This window comes from Podarcis pityusensis (genome assembly GCF_964106645.2).
Source record: "Podarcis pityusensis genome assembly, chromosome: 1".
In the NCBI taxonomy this organism is placed as follows: domain Eukaryota; kingdom Metazoa; phylum Chordata; class Lepidosauria; order Squamata; family Lacertidae; genus Podarcis; species Podarcis pityusensis.
Genome location: NC_138028.1, coordinates 50885425 through 50908405, shown reverse-complemented (window position 1 = coordinate 50908405; position 22981 = coordinate 50885425). Strand labels below are relative to the sequence as shown.

Sequence of the window (22981 nt, the reverse complement as noted above, 5' to 3'; positions counted from 1 at the left end):
TCCTTCCAAAGAAGGAGCAGAGACTCTCAGAAAGACAATCTCTGCAGAACCCTGCAGAAGGGGAAACGGGCTACATTTACCAACGCGACAAAGACCTGTTTCTAATGCTATGCTGTAGGTCTTTCCACATGATACCTGTGATAAAAAGTGCCCTGCCCTGGCAAAGTATTATACATATTAAGAAAGCCTGCAATCCAAGCCATTTGTAATACACATTTCTCCTTTTCTGACTTCTTCCAAAGTAATCACTGAACCAACTGAGTAATGTCTGTTATCATCCTGCTGAGTGCCACCAATACTATTCAGTCTCATAATGATTTACATCAACAAAGCTCTTTACAAATACTAATTAATCCACAAAACCTCCTGGGGAAATACTGTAGGAAATGTTTATTCCATTTTACAAATTCAATCAATTTCAAAGGCTGCATGGCGGGTTCATGGCAGACTTGGGATATTCACTCAGGAATTTTTGAATCCTAACTGTGTTACTTGATTGGCAGAGAATACTGCTTCACTTTTATAGTTATGGCTGAGCTTCTCCTCACCCCCTGGCTTGCCTTGTAAGCAGTTCAGTTGTTCTAAGCTCTGGGGGAAATGTGGGCTTTCCAGGCTTTTTCTGAGAAAGCACCAAGCCCAGCAATGCTTGGAGCCAGCCCTCTCCGCTGGTCCCCTTCCCTTCCCAAAAGCTTACTATTGGGGGTGAGATAAACTGTAGTAGTGAGGACTTGCAGAGGCATCCACACCTTATCTTTATGAACTATCAAATTACTGATGGGAAACCTGGGAAACAGGAATTCTAAATTCTCTCAGCTTAATCAATTAAAGTGGAAGACATTAGGAACTCTGCTACCCAGTAGCAATCTGAGCATGTTTAGACTGAACAGTAAATATTTAGTTCTAAAAGATGAGGTCTGAATACTGTTTCAAGCCCTCCATGTCAGTCTTCTTTGTTAACTTTAATTTTGCCTGTTCTTTCTCCTCCTCCAGTCCCCCGGGGTAAGTTGCCATTAGTTAGTGTGGACATATTTCAAATAAAGGAAACACAAAATTTGACTCTTATTTTGTCTTGTGGGTGAGAGTAGAGCATGGTTGCTTATCTTATGATGTGGCACTTCGTGTGAATGGCTACTGATATTTTTTTGAGGGTGGAGTCTATTCCAAGGACCCATCACTGTATGCATTAGTTGTGCCTTAAGAAATTTTCTACCTCATTTAAATTAGTACGTGCTTTTGTATGGTAGGTCTAGACTGATGTTTTGTCCTTCCTATGTATTTGCTTATCCCAGCATCATTATCACATTTTATTTTTACATCTATTCTTTAGCAGTGAATATGAGTCATTACAAGGACATGGGTGGCTGTGGTCTAAACCACTGAGCCTAAGGGTTGCTGATCGGAAGGTCGGCGGTTCAAATCCCCGTGACGGGGTGAGCTCCCATTGCTCAGTCCCTGCTCCTGCCAACCTAGCAGTTAGAAAGCACGTCAAAGTACAAGTAGATAAATAGGTACTGCTCCGGCGGGAAGGTAAACAACATTTTACATTCCAAGGGCCACTTTAGCACATCATTAATTCTGATCTTGGTCACTGGCCGCTGTATCATATTTTCTTGAAGTTCTTCAATCTCTTTTTCAATGTTTATTGTGAAAAAAATATATAGGAAACAAAATGCTACTGAGTCTAATTTTGGGAGGAAGAAGCATGTGGAGATTCATAAGGAGCAAAAGTGAAATGAAATACATGTAAAATACTCGTCTGGGTTTACCCTTAGTGTTTATCTGTCTTCAGTTAAAATAATAATTGGGTAAAATTGCTGCCACATATCTTCTTCAAGAGAGCTATGCAGAGAAGAAAGAATAACTTTATAGTATTTACACCAACCCCCAACCCACAGCATTAGTCAGTTTCTGTGGTCACATGTAACATTAAACCATGTTTTAATATTATAAAGATGAGCTGCAGCAAGCCTCAGGACTTCACAGGCCCTCCTCCTTTGGTCAATGTCAGAAAGAGAAATTGGAAAGTTTCTCCTTCTCTTTTTTGGATATATTCATACAATGTTGCCCGCCCCCCCCTTACACAGTTGTGTGTTTTGTTCTTTTTCGTTTACTGCTTTATATTTGAAATGTTTTCAATAAAATATCATTCATATATATATATATATATATATATATATATATATATATATAAAAGTTTCTCCTTCACACTGTGACATCCAAACCTGGACAAACTGTGGTTTGTCTTACCTATGATTTACTAAAAGAAGTCAATCTCAAACTGCATTTTATGAAGAGGGCTTGCTTTATTAAGCTATACTAAAGACTGAGCAGAATTTAGGGTTCTCAAGTAACATTGACTATATATAATAAAAAATAGGGAAAACAAGCTTCCAATTTTCTCCTGGTGGTCATGCTGGGAGAGCAGGGGGTAGGGGAGCTACAGTTCAGCATTAGAAGCAAACACAATTATTATCCACTCAATCTACTGACAAATGTGGTGGTTCCTGATATCTGATGCAAATCTACTTTCTGAATTTATCCTCAAATAGAAACCTGAAGGAAAGATTGCAATCACTTCACAGTAACTGATTTTACAACTGCTGCGAGCGGAAGCTGTGCCTGTAACAAAAAGTGAATTGCTTACTGAGATGACAAGTCAAGGTGTTATGTCCTACAAACTAACATGCTCTATCTCTATTTAGTGCAAGTGGAAAAGACCCCTATATCTTTGTTCAAAGGAAGCCTAGCATCTATGACAGGGCAGCTGATAAACAGGAGCACTATAGAATTGTTTTAAGGATTTACTTTAGTATGGATGACTCCAAACAATCTGATTTTCTGGTGAACCTTCTTATGTGCACAGGTTGATGCATTCTGTGTCAGTCGCCTTTTACAAATGACACCAGTGGGAGGAATCTGGCTTCCAGCTTGAAACCCAGCACGTTCACAAGAATTTCCAGAATCCCAGCTTTAACTTTTAAAAGTCTCTAGCTCTCAGAGTTGCACAGGAATAATAATAAAAACAAATCAATATACTGAAGTCAGAACATAGGGTGGGCAGTGTTTCCAAACAGCTAGTGGAAGGGAATGATTTGCCCTATTAGTATTCAGACAGTCCAGATCAAGCCAGTTATTCAGTATCTCTTGAGGTCTGGCCTTCTGGTACTTCTCCCCCCCCCCCCCAAAGAGTATACTTAAGGTCTAAGTGAAACATATGTTCCCAAAGAGACTATGGGTAGGTGGCAAGCATTATTTCAGAAGCTAAGCATCAAAACATTATTTAGATGTGGGCACCTGCTGGCAGAAAAACAACAACAGAGAAGAGCGCAGGAGGAGACACAGTGCTGGTGACCAACAACTGATTTCCATCAGTTGCTTGTCATCATTCAGTGAAGTCCCCAACATACTTGCAAATGTTTGCAATTCACACAACGTTTGTGGTCTGTTATGTGTGAGAGAAATGTTTTCTAAACCTCTGCAAGTGACACAGAGAGGAAAAGTTTCCTTTGCTAGAATCTTTGGCACTCTTTAATCTGAGGAAGGAGCAGCAATTTGTTGGCTTATTGATAATGTTTTAGATGCAAGCCTCAACAACAAGCTCAAGAGGTGTGAAGACCAAAAGGAAGGTAACCTATGCTGGAAAAATTACAAGATTATTTCACTCTATCAAGGAAGGCTGTGGCTATGGCAGGTTTTATATGTAGAGAGATTCTACTTTTAAGAATATCACATCCCATGTTCCCTTAGACAGTGTATAAGAGTTTTGGTTATTTTACATCAGTTCTAACCTTCTGCAGTCCCTGAAGCAGAACCTCCTGGTTCCTGAACTTCCCTCTCCGTTTGTGTCTCTGCATTCTGCAGCTGAGGAGCCAGAGTCTGTGTGCCCTGTGATGTCACAGAAGTAGTTGGGTTCCGTGGCTGCAGGCCTATGGCATTCATTAGACCCATGTCCCTGTCTGTCCTCCATGTGGCTCTGCTAGTTCTAAAGAGAGACAGAAAGAAACTGAAGGGTAAACACACAACATTGTCTGTGTCCCTGAAAACAGTAATTTATCAGTAATTTGTCCTGCACTTCAGTGAACACCGTAAGCGTCTTCTTTGTACAATGATCTAGAAGTTGCGCACTATAGTTTGCATCATCCCTGACCACTGGCAATGCTGGAAGTTTTCATCCAAAACATCTGGAGGACACTATACTGGCTAAACATGATCTAGAACAGGGATGTCCAACCAGCTTATTGAGTACAAAAAGCTAAAAAACTGTGCAATCCCCCCCCCCCCAAAAAAGCTCAACAACTCTGGGCAATCCACCCACCCCATGCACGTTCCTCCTCCTTCCAAGGACAATGAGTAGAACACTGCCAGTTTTTTTATACTGGGAGTAGATCACAGTCTCTGGGGAGTTGGACATGCCTGATCTAGAGGGTAGTCAAAATGTCTATTTAGCTATCCTCTACCTTTTATCTCTATGAATGATTTTTGTTAAAGACCTCAGTGTTAGTGCCAGATTCTCTGTTTTAGGTTGTAACTAGTCTCGCCTCGCAGCATTTCCCTTACCATCATTTATTTCTATTTCATGTAACATTTTCACACAAAGCACATATAGCTTCTCAAATGACTTAAATGAGGGTATGACTGGCAGCTAGAAGGACCGCAGTTGACAGATGTATTTTAAAATTTCAGCCTGCACCAGTGAATAGACCAAACGTAACCACTGGTAGTCAGTCAAGTGCCAAAGGGAAGATAAGTTTTAAATATTCAGCCATCATAAGAGGGAAACACAGGCATAACCAGCCCTTGTAAATTCGATGGAAGAAACATACAGCTCAGCATGTGTTCCCAAGCTATGACTGATTGCCCCTACACTCATCCTCCAAGACTCACCCAGGCCGCTCGGTACTCCTGCTGTTGGAATGCACAGTGAAGACGGTCTCATTCAGCTGGTCCCAGTAGTACTCAACCCCAGAGTTTAAGGCCCTGCCATACAAAAGGAAAATGGGAAATTAAGACATTTTTCTCCATAAGATCTCTATAGGAAGACGTAAACATGCTACTATACTTGGCAAAATAATCAGTTTCAGAACTTGCAGCATATATTCTCAAAATGTGAACTATATAATCAGGCCGGGTCCCACAAACCTGTCCGTTCACCTGTGATCAGGGTTGCTACTATGTGGAGAGTTATTTGCATTCTGAGATTTTCTACTTGGATTCGGTTATTTTCAGCACATTGCTATGAATGTTCAGAAGTAGCAAGTTATAAATCTTATTTGCGTGAAGAGCGGCTGTAAACTATGGTAGCTACATATAAACTAACCCTGTCAAAACATTCAGTTGCAGCGGCCTATGATGCCTAATGGCAGCAGAAGGCCTTCTTAAAGGATCAGGCAGTATGACTACTGAGGAACACATGCATCAGTAAAGCTCCATAAACAGGACCATATTGCTCAGGTGTCATTTTGCATGCAAGACTGTTCGTATGTGTGGCCCCTATAAGCAGCCACATAATTATTGCCTGGCTTATTTATGGCATTACCATTAGCCTGGTACCTGACTGACAAATGGATTAGGCCTACCTGAGTCAAGAAAGTGTAGCTTTATTTTACTTTAGGTTTATCAAGAAGCACCTGTCTGACACACATGCACATACTTCAGTATGCTTTCACTTCCCCTTCAAATTTCATCTATTCTGCATTGAAGTCCTAGAAACTAATAACAGCTGTGCTAATTACCCACCCAAGACTCCAAGGAATTGTGGAGTCCTCAAGATAGTGCCATTAGGGACATTCCAAGATATGGGAGCAAGAAAACTAGAAAATCATGAAGCGCATCTAACTAACCTAATGGAACTAAAATTTAAGACAGACATAATATGCTTTCTGTAGTCACTCTCTGAACCCATGTGACAAGCAGCATCCCCAGCCTAGTCTTGCTCACAGCAACAAAAATTGGAAGTATGGCATATTGAGGGCATATATTAAGAGCTTCTGAGTAGGGAGAAGCTCAGTCAGGTGTGAAAGGTCCCCAAGGTCAGCTTAACAAATTTTGTGATTGCACAGGTCCCTTGTTGACTTAAGACACATGAAGTAGAGAAGAAGAAGAGTTTGGATTTGATATCCCGCCTTTCACTCCCCTTCAGGAGTCTCAAAGCGGCTAACATTCTCCTTTCCCTTCCTCCCCCACAACAAACACTCTGTGAGGTGAGTGGGGCTGAGAGACTTCAAAGAAGTGTGACTGGCCCAAGGTCACCCAGCAGCTGCATGTGGAGGAGCGGAGACACGAACCCGGTTACCCAGATTACGTGACTACCGCTCTTAACCACTACACCACACTGGCTCTCCACTGAAGAAGTGTTCCACAAGTGTCTTGAGCACTGTTTAGCATAATAAAGCTCTGGAAGCTAACTGTCTGAACATGTGCCCTACAACAAAAGCAACACACTTCATTAATAAGAGACATGCCTGTTAAGGAGTGCTTGCAGATTTTCTACAAAATACAGACAGCCCCGTTTATGTGGGGGTTATGTTCCGAGGCACCACATGGATTGGGGAAATCGTGTATAACTGAAACTCATTGAAAAAGCCTGCAAACATCCCATTCTGCCCTTTTAGTGATGTCTTTATGACGTTTCTGGGTCACTTCCAGGTTCGGCACAATGTGCAAATACATGGTTGCACACATATTGAACGTGTATAAATGGGAGGCTTTCTGTATTTCAGTGGAGAAAAAATGTGTAAACTGTGTGAAGATTGTTACTTGCAACACTCACACAAGTTTTGTACTTTGTGCAAACATAGAAACAAAATGGAGAGCAACAACTGAACATAACTACAGATGTGTCATGTAACAATTTCCACACTGTCCCAACAAATGCTCTTCCACATGGGAAATTTGTAACCTTTGAAGCTACCTTCACATGTGGTGCTAAAATGCTTATGCTATAAAAACAACTCCTACTGGATGCAAATTTGGATTCAGCTATGACAGTCAAAAGCACAAAAGATCAAGATAGCAGGCCTCTGTAGAAGGTTTCATTCCAAATTCTCAAACTTTCCCCTTGTAGATTAACTAGCATATTTGCAGTCTCAATGTAACAAGCAAGCACCGAGGTGATTTGGCAGGATACTAGGAATAGGTTGCCATCTGTCACTTAAATCCGAGGAAGATGTAAATCAAAATCTCTGCATTTATAATATCTTACACAGAGTGAAATAAAATAAAAACTAAAAAAATCCTCATTTCCCATTTTTAATTTTGGGCTGCAGCAAACAAGGTATTCCAGCAGAGCCTGTGGCTCCATAATAAGCTTCTGTCAGGCACCCTTCCCAACACAAAATATCGGCAGCAGTGAGGATCTTAATCCAGTCATTATTTGAGCTTGTATTTCCCCCACTGCACCATCCCAGCCAGAATAAAGGAGGTACAGATTGACCACCTTTTCAGATAGGAGTTCTGGAACTAAGTTTGCTCTACCAGCAAGAAAGCAAAGAATCCAGTGTCATTACTTGCCCTCATAGTTTTAAGACAATGTAAAATAAGCATTTTCATCCCTCCCTGCTTTTTTTGCAGGATGCTGTAAACACAGCCTTTAACACCCCTCTATACTCTGCTGAAGTGTTGGAAACTGAGATATGAAAGCTAGGAGCTAAATTTCACCTTAAACCTAGGTTATGGGTGCCGCAACGGAATGTCCAGGCATGCTTTTTTTATAACAAGATTACAAAGCTGAAAATGAATGAACTACTAAAACCTTATATTCATTTTTCACATGGTCTAGTCCTCATCTGAAGACTGGGGAAAAAAATCCATACGTCCCCTGCCGCGCCCCTCAATATTCCTATGTGGGTTCATATGGAGAAACCCAGCCAGATGGGCGGGGTTTAAATAATAAATTATTATTACTATTACTTCTCCAGTCCTCAGAGAGCAGCTGGAAGTGGGAGAAAGAAATCTTAGGCGCAGTACTAAGGCCCAGAGCTCAGAAACTGCTCGCATTAATGAAATTCCCAGTCACAAACCGCGCCTAGAACAATGGGCGTTTTGAATGCTGCTCTGCTGCCAACTGAAAGAAGGGGGACTTTACATGAACGTTTTGGCCCTTGCAAAAATCAGGGGACCAATCATTTGAATGATTCGAAGGGGCTAAAAGCAGACCACTAGTTTGGAAATGGTAATTAGGCAGGATGCGGAGATCAAGGGTGCAGGTATTGGAGGTGCCAGGCAAGCTCCCTCAGGAGCCATAAGTGGGGAGCCCAGTCTTGTGTTGCCACCCTTTGGACCTCTCACAGAGGCGGCACTCAAAAGAATGGCCTCAGGTGACAGCCGCAGTGTCTGGGTTGGTTAACATGGGGAGAGGCGGTCCTTGGGGTATTGCACTCTTAAGCCCTTTAATGCTTTATAAGTCAAAACCAGCACTTTGAACTGGGCCCAGAAACTAACTGGCGGCCAGCGTAGTAGGGCCAGGATTGGCGTTATGTGCTCAAACCATCTTGCCTGGGTGAGCAACCTGGCTGCTGAATTGTGCACTAGCTGAAGTTTCTGAACCATCTTCAGAGAAAACCCCACATATAAGCTGTTGCAGAAATCTAACCTAGATGTTAGATTTACTTGGAAGGATGGGAACTATAAATTTAAAAACGCATAAGGAAAGCCAGAGAAAAACCCCCCAAAAACAAATGAGTATCCAGGATAAGTCCCATAACTGTTTATTCCATGCTTGTTCCATACTTTCCCAGGTACATTGATTGGCAGAGTAAATAATGCAACTGCAGAGGTGATTCAAACTGTGTTTCTTTCTGGAAACAGGTGAAAACACTTGTAGCTATCTGGCATCACATATGCAACCTGATTATTCTCAGCTACATTCCACATGAGCAGCTCTTCCATGCTGTGAGGTAAATGCTTACTGCTGCTCAAATGACACACACACACACACACACACACACACACACACATTAAAATCAGGGACAACTGGAGATTTAAACATGAGGCAAGATCTACAGGAAACAAATGTACAGCTGCAATTCTGCCTCTTTGTGAACTGAACATTTAGCCTCTATTGAAGCAGGCTTCAGGGTTTCAGAATAAAGGCAAACCTAGAGCAAACTGGATACCATACAGACCTAAGGTCACAAGGCAGATTCCTGGAATTGCCATATGAAGACACAGTCTTCATTCTGGGTGAAGCTAAGAAATGCCATTGCTGTGCCTGTCTGAAGAGCTGAGGTGGTGAATGGGCTTCAAGATAGAAGAAGATAATGGATTCTTAATGCAAAAGCTTCCACTTAAGACCCATCATGTGCAGAATGTGGACTTGTTTCACTCATCCAAATAAGTCATTCCCTTCTAATGTGCATGCGTACAGAAACACTAGGCAAAGGAAACAAGAAGCCCATATCCTGCAGTTTTGGTGTTTGTTTTAGGAAAGACGCCAATACTGTTAAGATAATTGGCTGAGCAGTAAGTGACTGCACAAACAGGCATGCTAACGAAACAAATAGGATTAGCAAATGGATTCTGTTCAAACTCATGCTGTTTTTTTAAATCAAGACCAGCACAACAGGCATAGGTGACCACTGACATTTTACTGCCTTAATAGCAGCATACTGTATCTTCTCCTAACAGCCCTTGTACACCAGCTACTGCTTGGATCAAATTTACCAAACAGGGCTTAAGAATAGAAAATTTAGCCGTGTCAAAACAACATTTTTGTGAGAATCCCCTGCCAAGGCAGTAAGGATGCCCTACATTCAAGCAAAGCAAGAGAGAGAGAGAGAGAGAGAGAGAGAGAGAGAGAGAGAGAGAGAGATTTGGGAGGACAGTTCAAAACCATTCACAGAACAATAGCAGCAGTAGCAACAAATGGAATGGTTGTAGGGCGTTTCTGGAAGTATACTAAAAATGTGCCTTCATGATCAGAAATCCAATCTATAAACCAAAAAGATATGCATCCATTTATTCATTTACCCAGTAAATTTACCCAGTAACTAGAGACTGTGCACTGGCATCTAAGGGGCAAAAGGTGTTCTACAGAGGGTGAGCAGGGCCCAGGAAATATAGTAAAGAGGTGAGACTTATAATGATGGGGCAGGTATGACCTCTTGCCTGCTAGAAACGCTATCCACACGTTTGATATATATTTTTTAATTAAAAAACCACTCCTGTATGACTTTAACCTTTTCTCAGCAGCCATGAGGTCTAAAAACTTGCTGGACTCGAATGCTAAGCTTCCTGATTTTATGTTCAATGACATATTTAACATTTATTAAACTGACCCTCTAGAGTTTGCTTTGCATTGCTACAGTCTCCAGAAGCCCAAACAGTTGATACTGAAGGCGCATCTTTTTTTAAAAAAAAAAAACCATTCACCTCCAAGAATCCTCTGAGATATGCTATATTATGAATGGGAGATGTCTCCTCTGGATCATAGTAATAATTGGTAGTAGGGACCACGGCTGCTTCTCAGATTGTAATCTATACACCGTGGAAGTGATTCCCCCCTACACACACACACTTTATGAAGATACTGGACTTCCAGCAACAACTTTTTCTGCTTCTTCTTGCTGTTTGAAGAGTGTCTGTTAATTCCTAATTGCAATCATTTCCAGTCCCCATGCACAGTGATGAAGTGGCAGAATTCAACTTCAAGTAGCTTCTACTCTAGTCAATTTCACTCTGAAGAATTAATATTTTCTTCAACAGCAAGGCACTGCTGAAAGGAGACACAACTGTGTAACACACACACACACACACACACACACACACTCTCATATCCCACTCTTCCTCCCAAAGTTGCCCAGGTAGTAATCTTTAAAGAACTACGTAGTGTAAATGCACATATTCTTGTTTTCCATAGACTTAAGAGAACTATTTCAAAACTACTCTGGGCATTGTATGCAAGACTCTCTCTATGGGCACTATCCAGTAAGTACCTGCAATTTTCACACCACAATGAAAACGCCTACAGCAATGGAGCTGGTCATGCTGCTGGAATCTAATCCCAGCTTCTCAAAACCTGCAAAATGAGGTTGGCAATATGTATTTCTTTCTCACGTTTTTCAGACGCTCAAGGTAACTCACAAACAAACATGTTTTTAAATGATGCCATGAAAAGTTTGATACCGATAGGCACTGAATTGACCCAACAGACTAAAATGTGAAAAATAAGCAAGTCCTTTTACTGAAGCTAGTTGAATTGGTGATGCAAGACTTAAGCTTGCCCAGGGGGAGTCTGTGTGTCTATGTGTAAATAAAAATATAAATGGCCTCATTCCAGGCTAGAAACAGAGGGTTGCATTATTTGACTGTAAACTCCACGGTCCAAGTTTATTGCATAGATGTTCTACAAAACATGGAGCTTGTTAGTTTACTGGAGAGATTAAAAATCAGAATCTACAAACTGAACAAACCATTTAAACCATGCTGATAGCCTAGAACTTCAGCTACTTAAATGATAACAATGCTACCACTGCTTACATTGTTTTGATCCCTTGGAATAGCTTAAGCTATTTAGGTCCTGTCAGAGCAGAGAGCTACTTAAAATCTTTAAGCTACTTGAACTGCTCTAAAGCTTTACAGCATATTTTAAATTGTGTTATGCTCTTAAGAGCATCTTAAACTTCAATGTACTCTTTAAGGCTAGGTAGTGTTGAGCCGATTTTTAAGTTCCAAGAATGATCAACCCAACCTTAACACTTAAGGCTAACAACTTCAAAACCTTTTTTCTTAAAAAAACAAAACAAAAACAAAAACTAGCTCAAAATAGAAGAAAATTATTTGCACAAAGCAAAGTCAATAACATTACAAACTGTAAGAGTAACCCTATACCTCAAGAGAATAATGCACACAGCTTACAGCTCCCAAGTTATTACCATGATTATATACAAGTAATAGCAAGATCTTTGAAGTAAGCTGTAATTTGAACCTTAGATGTTTTCACACACACATATACACATTCTCTAGAACAGAAAGAGATAGTATAGGAAAAATCCCTCCCTTGTGCATCGTCCCAATTGGTAACTAAGATTTGAGTCATGTCACCAGTCACATTACGTTCATTTCCAGTTAGGGGGCTGTTTCTCTTGCCATTCTGTCTCCTACTCAATTGAGCAAATGGAGAAACTGCCTTGTCCCTTATTCCTCTTCACCACTCAGCCACGTTGTAGAACTACAGCTCTCCTCCCATTACCTGGCTATTCCAGTTGTGTTACCCCAACTTCTAAAATTACATTACAAATCAGCATGTGCTATCTTAAAATCTTTACACCTCCAAATTCAGGGATGACATTTTTTGGGAGTAGAGGAGGACATGGCAAAAAGCAACAGACGTTAAAACTATGGAAAAGTAGGGCTATTTACGCTTTCCTCGTTATTTTTATTTAGTGTTCTTATTTGTCTTTATAGAGAAACATGCAGAACCTAACTCTTTGCATTAAAATTTCCCTCAAAAGCTGCAAGTAAGGAACAGTCAGAGAGAAATGGAGAACCCACCAAATATACTGATTGGTTACTAGCATCATAAACTATGTGTTATAGCTATTGCATAAGCCACTCACATATGGCTTAGAGTGCATTTGAGTCCTATTTCCACAGTGGTGATGGCAGACAAGAGTTTACTTTTCTGCCACCATTTCGTCTGCACAGTGCCTTCCAGAGGAGCTACTCCAAAAGGCAAAAGACCTGTTACAATCTGACCCTCAGAGGGAAATAGTAACGTCCTAAGCTGCTTGTTGTGACCAATATGCAAAGCTCCTTGTGGATAAAACAATTTCATTCGCTCAGACAGACTCCACATTAATTACAGAATTGCTTTTGGGTGTTCAAACTGTCTCCGACTGACATGTTCATATGGATTTATTTTGGTAACCTTTTGCAGCCTGAGAGGTAAAAGTGACCACTTGCATACTTGATCCTTGCTCATTCTGGCTCATTAGACTGGCTGAGGTTGGGAGCAGGGGAGACTCTGAATGACCGAGGTTCTTAATGCTCCATTGAAAGAGGGGTCTATTCATGTGGCGCAGAAAGCAAAGGCTGATCCAACTACTTATCAGTCGCAAATATGTCATTTTGGGAAGAGATATTCAAGCAAGATGTCATTTTCTTTTATATGTATCCATCCTCCATCTCTTGCTTCAATTTCATCGTTTATTTTTGTATATTCACTTTCTTGGTCTTCTGGCCCTCTGTTAGCCTTTACATCTTATTTCTAATTCTGTTTTCAAATGTTCGTGGCTTTTTGCTTACTATTCCTTATTTAAAGCATACATTACCACCTGATATTTGGTGAATTGAATCTTTTCCCTCACCTGTTTACTAATGTATGACTAAGATGCTATTGTTTTAACTTTGGCATTTTCTTTCCAGTCTATTTTGTTTCTGCCAAGTGCCTATTTGCATAGGTTATGTCCTCTAATGCAGGGTTGGATAAGTGGCGACCCTCCAGGTAATTGTTGGGCTACAACTCCCAGCAACTGGACAACAATGGTCAGGGATGGTGGGAGTTGTAGTCCTGCAACACTCACAGGGCCAAAGGTTCCTCACCCTTGCTCTAATGTGATCTTTAAAAAAATAGTTTTCTAGGTATTCAGTGAACAACATTACAACACCAACGTTCAGCTGATCATAATTTAGAATATAAAAAACATGAATCACTAAAGCCAGGCTTTCCTTCTTGTTGTGAAGGGAAAAAAGGAGGCAAGGGGGCTAGCTCTGTCCCCCTGTTGCCATCCTGTAACTCTCCTGTCCACATAGAGGCTCCCAGCTTCAGAAGTTCACCCTCCAACTTGTGGAGGGTAATGAAACAGTAATGAGGAAAGAATTAGTGCACTCATCCCTGCTACCCCCCAACTGCCACTCACATGTTTACTTAAAAAAAAAAAAAAACCTAAAGAGGGTTTGAGTTTTTCATAAATTATTGTGAATTTGCCACAAGTGAATAGGCATTACACATTTTATTACCTAAGAAAAAGAGTTTTGAAAGCTGTTTTGTGTGACTTCATAGTATCTTGGGATAGATGCCTGTAAAAAACGGTCAATATATGCTCCAGATGTGTCCTTTGAATAAACTAACACAGTTTATCTGTACCATCAGGGGAGAAATCCTGGGAGGCTGGGATTTGGACAGCTTGAGAAACCCAGACTGCAGGAACGTGCCACTTTCTGACAGCAGTAACAAAAGAGCTACTGAGAAAAGAAAAGAAAGAACTACATAGAAGGACTTCAGCTTGCCAAGGTGAAATAAGAATATTCTAAATACGTTAGGGAAAAGGTGAGTTAATAAGAACGTCCATTCATTGGTGAAGAAAAGGAAAAATGACTCAGGTGGCTTTATTTAGCAAAAACAAAAAAGCTAGAGCATCTTGCACAATAAAGGGAAGAATTTTAATGACAAGAGTTATCATCAAAAAGAGGTAATCAAATAAACCAAACTTGTATTTGATAGTAAGTACACAACACAAAGGGGTATTAATAAAGCTGGTAAATGAAATGCATTGGATTTACCCATTGATTCTGTCATTATATAAAACTGGAGTGATATTCAGAACCACATATGAATAATAACTCCATAAGGAAATGGCAGACAGAATTTGTCAACTGGCAGTCTCCTGGATCTTTTTAGAAAAATAGATCCATTAACATCTAAAAGGAGAATGAATAACCAGAAAGATTTATATGTTTGTTTTGTTTATTTATTTGGATATATGGATATGAAAGTAAAAAAAGGTAAAGGGACCCCTGACCATTAAGTCGAGTCGCGGACGACTCTGGGGTTGCGGCGCTCTTCTCGCTTTATTGGCCAATGGAGCCGGCGTATAGCTTCCGGGTCATGTGGCCAGCATGACTAAGACGCTTCTGGCGAACCAGAGCAGCGCACGGAAACGCCGTTTACCTTCCCGCCAGAGCGGTACCTATTTATCTACTTGCACTTTGACGTGCTTTCGAACTGCTAGGTTGGCAGGAGCAGGGACCAAGCAACGGGAGCTCACCCTGTCACGGGGATTCGAACCGCCGACCTTCTGATCAGCAAGTCCTAGGCTCTGTGGTTTAATCCACAGTGCCACCTGTGTCCCTTTGATATGAAAGTAGTGATATGTTAATATTATTACTATAAACTACCAAGTGCCAAATATACTCAGAAAAGTCCTTGGCATACTCAGAGAAAGCTGCTCAATATGTAACTATTGTATGTGAATGCTCTTCAGCACACTGAAATGATTTAAGATCCACAAAGACTCCAGGGTTTTATATTCAACATGACAAGCAGACTGGACTGCTAAGTTGCCCATTTACTTCTACACTGAAAATATCTGAGCTGTCTAGCTACAAGCAAGGAGCATCACATTAGTCAATGCTTTAACATATCCCAGGGGTACAGAAAGCAGCAAGCAAAATAATTCACATACACACTGTACAAGAAGCTTGCAGCTATTAAATAAGCTGATCCTAAATCCATAAACATGTAGGAAAGGTACCACAGGAATGCAAAGGCAAAATTTCCTTCTGTTAAATGCCTGTGTCCACTTTAATAAAAGTAAGTATGCCACAAAATTCTCCCATTTTGTGTTCTGTCAGCAAAGACAAACATACTAATGCTTGGTCCAACCTTGGTAACTTTGCCATGGTAACTTTGAAAATAAGGATTTAATCTATGGGATCTCTAAGCAATTTGTTGGGTCTGATGGCTAACCTATGTCAGCTAACAATGAGACCATAATAATAATAATAATAATAATAATAATAAATAATAATAATAATAATTTTTATTTATACCCCGCCCTCCCCAGCCAAGGCCGGGCTCAGGGCAGCTAACAAGCAATAATAAAAACAAGTTGAATGAATACAACTTAAAAACAACATTACAATACAACATTAAAATATTGAAACATTAAAATGTAGCCTCATCGCAGGAGGAGAAAGGAAAAGAAAAAAGAAAGAGGGGGAGGGAATCAAATTGGCTCCAAGCCAAAGGCCAGGTGGAACAACTCCGTCTTACAGGCCCTGCAGAAAGAAATCAGATCCTGCAGGGCCCTGGTCTCATGAGGCAGAGCATTCCACCAGGCCGGAGCCAGAGTTGAGAAGGCCCTGGGCTCTGGTTGAAGTTAATCTAACTTCCTTAGGGCCCGGGACCACTAGGGTGTTGCTATTTATGGACCTTGAGGCTCTCCGTGGGGCATACTGGGAGAGGCAGTCCCGTAGGTACGAGGGTCTTAGGTACGTGAAGGGCTTTAAGGTCAAAACCAGCACCTTAAATCTGACCCTGTACTCCACTGGGAGCCAGTGCAGCTGGAAAAGCACTGGGTGAATATGGTCCCATGGCAGGGACCCCGTGAGGAGCCTTGCTGCTGCATTCTGCACCCGCTGGAGTTTCTGGGACAGTTTCAAGGGCAGCCCTGCGTAGAGCGAATTACAGTAGTCAAGCCTGGAGATGACCGTTGCATGGATCAATGTGGCCAGGTCGGGGCGGGAAAGGTAAGGGACCAATTGCTTGATGCGGCGCAGGTGGTTACAGAACCTCCATCTAGCCTTCAACAGTCACCTTGGCCAAGAATGATTACACTTAAAAGGTAAACAATGCATCAGGGTCTCTAATGACTGAAAAGGCTGGCAGGTAAATGGTGTTAGCAACCAGACACACATGACAGATAGATAGATACATTAGGGCTATATACCCAAAACTAGGTGAAAAATAAGCTGCCCTCACACAATGATGCGTGGTTGTGAAGAAATGAAGTGGCACAGAAAAGCAATCTCAGGATCATAGTATAATTGTATTTTACATTACATTTTTTACATTTGTGCTTATGATAATTCTGTATTCTATATCATGCATATTAATATAATGTTTAGAGCACTGACACCAGCCCATAAGCTAGGATTATTCTTTTCAGCTTAGTCAACAATACATGGGGGAAATCCAATCTTTGGCTGAAAACTTTACAAACTTGAAATAAATAATGGTTACTTCTCTCTTTGGAGTCACTTCATAATAATTGGATATATTTCCTTATTGCCCTTCGGGGAACATATGTGCACATCTAAGTACAATTAGAGAACCATTTTTACTTAGTCTCCTGTTCACAAAACATCTTACAGATAAAAATGAAAGAGGGACCTGGTGTACAGGACAGGCAAGGGTTTGGGTTCATGAAAAGGATGAGAGCCTTGGGCATTAATCTGGGGTACACCAACCCTTGTTATTAGCTGTATATTAGCTACTTCCACAAACGAGAGGGCATTTTCTGTGATAGCAGCCCAACTTTGGAATGAACTAAGGAGGCACCCTGCCACCAACATTATAAATTTTTCGCTGCTATTTGCCCATGCATTTTAGATTATTGATGGTTCTGAGGAACTGCATCCTTTTATTCCATTTTTAAGCTTTTGGGGTTTTTAATCTTGTATTTTGTTGCCAGTTTTAAATTGTATCTTTATGTTGTGTGAATCTTATTCATACTTCTGTATGCTAACCTGGAGTCCCTGGTTAAAAAAATAATGTAATTCTAAATCAATATAACCACCAAGTAGCCCACACAGCTATAAACAAACAAACTTTGACGCCACAATGTACCCTGGCCAAGATACAAATGGATTAATGAAGTTCTTTTAATCACACTCAATTCCTTTCCTTTCTCCCTCCCCCTCCCTCCCCCATGGTACTTCTTTTGTATATTTAGGCTATTGGAAGAAATCAACTTCCTGTGCAATCTCATACTTTTTTTCTGTTAGACATTATGACAGAGGAAGCTAGATATACAGCAGACATGCGTTTAGCTTTGTTAAATCGAACCATATTTATCTATTATCTGACACCATAATATTCCACGCTCCCCTTGCTAGCCAGTGATGAGAATGGATGGTGAGGAAATAAGGATTGTTGATAACAGGACACAGGGGGTAATTAAACACGTGACAGCTGTTTCCTACAGCAGCTGCATGTTTAGGATGAAGTTTGGTTTGGGTCATAGAAAGCAGACATCCACACATGAGCAACATTTGTGATTCCAGGTAAATGAATGTCAACTTTTCAAAGGTGCTATAAAAAAGTGTGTTTAATTAAGACAGGCCAAACCAAATAACGAGTAACAAGGTGACCCAAAATTTAGAGAACTTCGGACGTGTGATTTGCATTGTACTGAATACTACATACATATTGGGGCTTCTTTCCTATTAGAAGTCATATTTAAGCCCAGGGACAAAGATGTGAGAAAATATAGAAGCCTAAATGAACATTCCTCCAGTTAACATACTCATTTACCATTTCTAAGCTGCTGCCTCTTAACAAACAAACAAGAAAAGTTAACTTCATAGCTATATTATGAGTCACCTGGGTAAGAGAAGGGTACAGTATTATCAAATGCAAAAGGAAGAAAAAACAGGGAGGCTGACACAAGAGTTTTGGAAAGCTATATTGTACCTGATAGGTATATTATATTTGCTCAATGGTTCCTGCTTTTCATAAACTTCAAAGATTGAAGATGAAATATGAAGTTATGGTAATTTTAAAGGAGGAAACAAACACCGCAATAGTTATCGGGGGGGAATTAATCACTGAAAGTTCCGTTATAATTGAGGATGAACTGCTGATAGAAAATTCCTATGAACCTAAGGGTGAGAAGGCCCTCAGGCTCTAAACCAAGCACTTACTCCGGTCGGCAAATCACCAGGTCCCCCTTATTAGTGCCATATGCCAATCCCAAGCCTGGTTCAGGCAGCCAGCGAGCAGAATTTATGCTGACGTGTCTCCTTTGGTCAGCAGGCATTGGGTACAAGACGTTGAATACTCTCTGAAAGGGGGAAAAAACACATACATTAATGCTTCAAACAGGTAACAGCAAGTTGCCAAAAGACCAAAATTATCGCAGCAATTCAGGAACAAGGACAATAAGTATTAAACAACCTGAATAAGAAGTTAGCCACACAGCAGTCTTTCTAGAATGGGGAAAGGGACTGCAAGATGCCGTTGGGGTAAGAAGATGGAAAGAGCTGGATCAGGTTGATGGTCAAGCATCCTCTTTCTCACAGGGGCCAACCGTAAGTTAACCATGTGACGTACTACTTGCATCGGGAAGTTTTTAATGTTTGATGCTTTATTATGTTTTATATACAGTGGTACCTCGGGTTAAGTACTTAATTCATTCTGGAGGTCCGTAGTTAACCTGAAACTGTTCTTAACCTGAAGCACCACTTTAGCTAATGGGGCCTCCTGCTGCTGCCGCGCCACCGAAGCACGATTTCTGTTCTCATCCTGAAGCAAAGTTCTTAACCTGAAGCACTATTTCTGGGTTAGCGGAGTCTGCAACCTGAAGCGTATGTAACCTGAAGCGTATGTAACACGAGGTACCACTGTATTCTGTAAGCCGTACAGAGTGGCTGGAGAAACCCAGCCAGATGGGTGGGGTAGTAATAATAATAATAATAATAATAATACATGTAGGATGCAGAACTTCAGTGATGTATGCAGTTCACTACTGCACAACAATGCAGAAGTTATAATGCACCAGCAGAATGAGGCAGCAGAGAATACAATGCTGTTGGCCAGAAGTAAGGAGAGGTGTTCAAGGCAATAGCATACCGCAGTATAAGTATTGTGACAGCTGATATCCAGCAGTGCTTATATCCCACTGTATCTTGATGAACACCCTTACCACTGCTTTCCATCCACCCTCTGATCCTCTAGGAATCTCTTTTGCAATATATCTTCTACTATACCTACCATAGTGAGCTTGGTCAACATTTATTGTCTATAGAATTATAGCAACAACAATGACACATCAATAATGTTGCACACCAACAAAAGGCAACCCTACTAGAATATCAAGTGACTCTTCTCAAATGTTTCTGCCAAAAGATATTCATCAGTGCTCTTTGGCCTTTTATTTTGCTCAGCAGAGTAAGAGACATTCAGTGTCAATTGAGCTTCTGTCTAGTCCCTGGTGTTCTCTACAATACTTACACAATCTCAGCATATTTGCCTATTCTTTTATTCTTTTGACTAGGTAGTGAAGAATCCTATGTATACTGATAGCATCAGTTGCCATGGAGATTATGTTATGCACTCCAATTTTAATGGGGTTATGATAGCAGAAAGGCATTTATAAGAGCAAAGCAGCACTTATTCAGAAAACAAGCATTGTTTGAAGTGTGACAGAATGAAAAGAACACACCCCATGATTATACTGCAAACCTATTTCATAAACAAACAGTTTCTCCTGGGCAATTGCCTCCTGTTAAGGAACAGCAGCTAGCAGATCTGGTTTCCAAGGCTTGCCTCCATGTCTTGCATTTGCTGTACTACACACTCACTGGCCTTGTTCACATGTCATCTAAACCATACTGAATGGATTTACTGTGATTATGCCTGTATGATCTGTGTTTATCCTCCTTGCTAGCATGAGGAAGAAGCAAATCATAATTTTCAGTTTAGTGTTAAGCCTCAACCAGAGATCATGCTTTCACAAGTTCCCAAAGCATGATCTGTAGCTAAGGCTGGGTCTCGTCTTTTTGGGAGCAAAAGAATACATAATCCCTAATTGACTGTAACACCAAGTCAGGGATCATGGCTTATTTCCTCTGCAGGCTAGTGGGAAACAGACATACAGACCAGAAGAACATTATAACAGTACAGTGGTACCTCGGGTTAAGTACTTAATTCATTCCGGAGGTCCGTTCTTAACCTGAAACTGTTCTTAACCTGAAGACCACTTTAGCTAATGGGGACTCCTGCTGCCGCCGCACTGCCGGAGCCCAATTTCTGTTCTTATCCTGAAGCAAAGTTCTTAACCTGAAGCACTATTTCTGGGTTAGTGGAGTATGTAACCTGAAGCATATGTAACCCGAGGTACCACTGTACATCAATAACTGTAGTTTACTCAGATATGCAAACTGAGTGTTTGCTGCACTGTTAATTGCTGTACATCCTCCTCCAATTGAAGACCTCAGGTTTCTCAAGAACATTTATCTGGGTTCATGCTTTAGGTTAGTGGCCAACTAACATATATACACACCTACTCACAGGCTGGCATACTTAAATTTAACAACTGTGTTCCCTAACAGTTTGCACATGATTTTTAAAAAACACCAAACTGAATGAATTTCACTTGCATGCACATAAAAGTTACCAACAACTTATTTGCAGAGACAACTTTCCTACTTTTCCCACATTAACAGCAGCATGATAGCAGCACAAACCCCACACCACTACCCCCTTCTACCCTTTTCCCATTGTGGCTTAATACATTCTACATCAGGCTTCCTCAACCTTGGCCCTCCAGATGTTTTTGGCCTGCAACTCCCATGATCCCTAGCTAGCAGGACCAGTGGTCAGGGATGATAGGAATTGCAGTCTCAAAACATCTGGAGGATGAGGTTGAGGAAGCCTGTTCTACATGCACAACACTCACTTTACTAATACAGGGACAGATAACTGCAATACTTCGTAAGACTATATAGTACACTCTTGCTACACTCCTGGTCACAAAACTATACAAAGTTTGTAAGGCACTTCAGAACTCTCAACCAGATTGATTTCACAGTAAAACAGTACTGTATGGCATAATAAGCTCTTAGTGTTGCTGCTATAATGTGAAATATATGACTGAGAAGAATTATGTTCAAGTAAGGAAATTTACCTGGTGAGGGTTCATTTAGTCACACAGCAGTACTCACCAATCTGTAGCGAATTTGTAGTGCCTGCTTTGTCATCATCTTAAAATCCACATAAATTTGGGTCAAGGTCTTGAGTATGACTTAACTGAGTGTATGAGAGTTACGCAGTAACTCTTGATAGTGAAACTGTGGCCCTCCTAGTGTTGGTCTACTATGCTGATCAGCCCCAGCCAGCATGGCCAACAACCAGGGATGATGCTAGTTGTCGTCCAACAACATCATCCTAAGAACCACAGATTCCCTACCCCTGCACTGGTGAGGGAGAACCCCTCCCATTTCTTCCTGTCCATCTTGGTTTGACTAGCAGTCATATTCCATGATGGCAGCTGAACTAATTAAATACAGGCATAATAAATGCTTTCCATCTAGTAGTGTAGCCTTTTTGGCCTTATCAGTTTTAAACTTGCTACACAGAAACCCATTCCTTCAGTAGCAGAAGCGCCTAAGATTTCAGTATCAGACCCCGTGGAGCTATAAGGGAGTTGATGGATAGAATAGCTGATGGCAAAGGCAGAAAGAAGAGAACAGTGATAGATGGCAGAGGACAGTTGTGACATGGTCAGTAAAAGAGAAAATGAAGGGGCAAGTAAGTTGCAAATGGAACAGCAATTCTCCACGTGCGCTTTATGTGATAAGCTGGTTAAATTGTTTCACTGATGAGTTTGAAGCATGGAGGCCATGGACAGTTTTTTCTCTCTTGTCCACTGTGCCTCCATGCGCTAGTGCTTTTTGACACAGCAGTCATAGTGTGACTAGAAATGTATGTCTCAGATTATTCCTAATAATCACTGTTATCGCTTGCCACTTAAAGCAACATTTGAAGGCAGACACTGAAGTCTGTGAAGAGAAAGATATAGACTCGAAAAACAAAGTGATGTTTGCAATAGAATAAGCATTGGTCATTTCTCTTTTTCTCCTAGCTAGGGAGAAATTTCAAATGCACTGTGCACTTCAGGATAGCTAAAAGTGGAGCAATAGTTTCTTGGCTTTCCCTGAAGCTATGAAGCCAAGTATAGGTAATGGTGACCTCAAGATATTTAAGAACAAGACACCATGACTCGGCGTTTTCAAAAACAGTACTTTCTGTTTTACAAAGGCTAGAAATTTTCAGTTCTTTTCTTCATTTACTTATTCTGCTACGGACTTCTGCCCAGATGAATACATATCAATACGTCATCAATATATGGTTGACGTATAGTCTTGCATATTGTTCTACTGAGGCCCAGCTGGCTGAGAGGGGAGGATGAACTGACAGCTGTAAGTACATCCTCTGCTTTTGTCATTGTAACTTTGGCCACATCTTTACCAAACTGGATTT

At 40.9% G+C, this 22981-nt stretch overlaps 1 protein-coding gene across 3 annotated transcripts in view; it reads right to left on the bottom strand.

Annotated features, from left to right (window-relative positions):
* Nucleotides 1-22981, bottom strand: part of AMBRA1 (autophagy and beclin 1 regulator 1) — a 145038-nt gene that overhangs the window by 15717 nt on the left and 106340 nt on the right. For all 3 annotated transcript variants that reach the window (XM_081001446.1, XM_081001448.1, XM_081001447.1), the window contains 3 exons: nucleotides 18643-18782; nucleotides 4885-4977; nucleotides 3789-3982 (listed from right to left, as the gene is read on the bottom strand). In XM_081001446.1, coding sequence (XP_080857572.1) covers nucleotides 3789-3982; nucleotides 4885-4977; nucleotides 18643-18782 — 427 coding nt within the window. The remainder of the gene's footprint in view (nucleotides 1-3788; nucleotides 3983-4884; nucleotides 4978-18642; nucleotides 18783-22981) is intronic.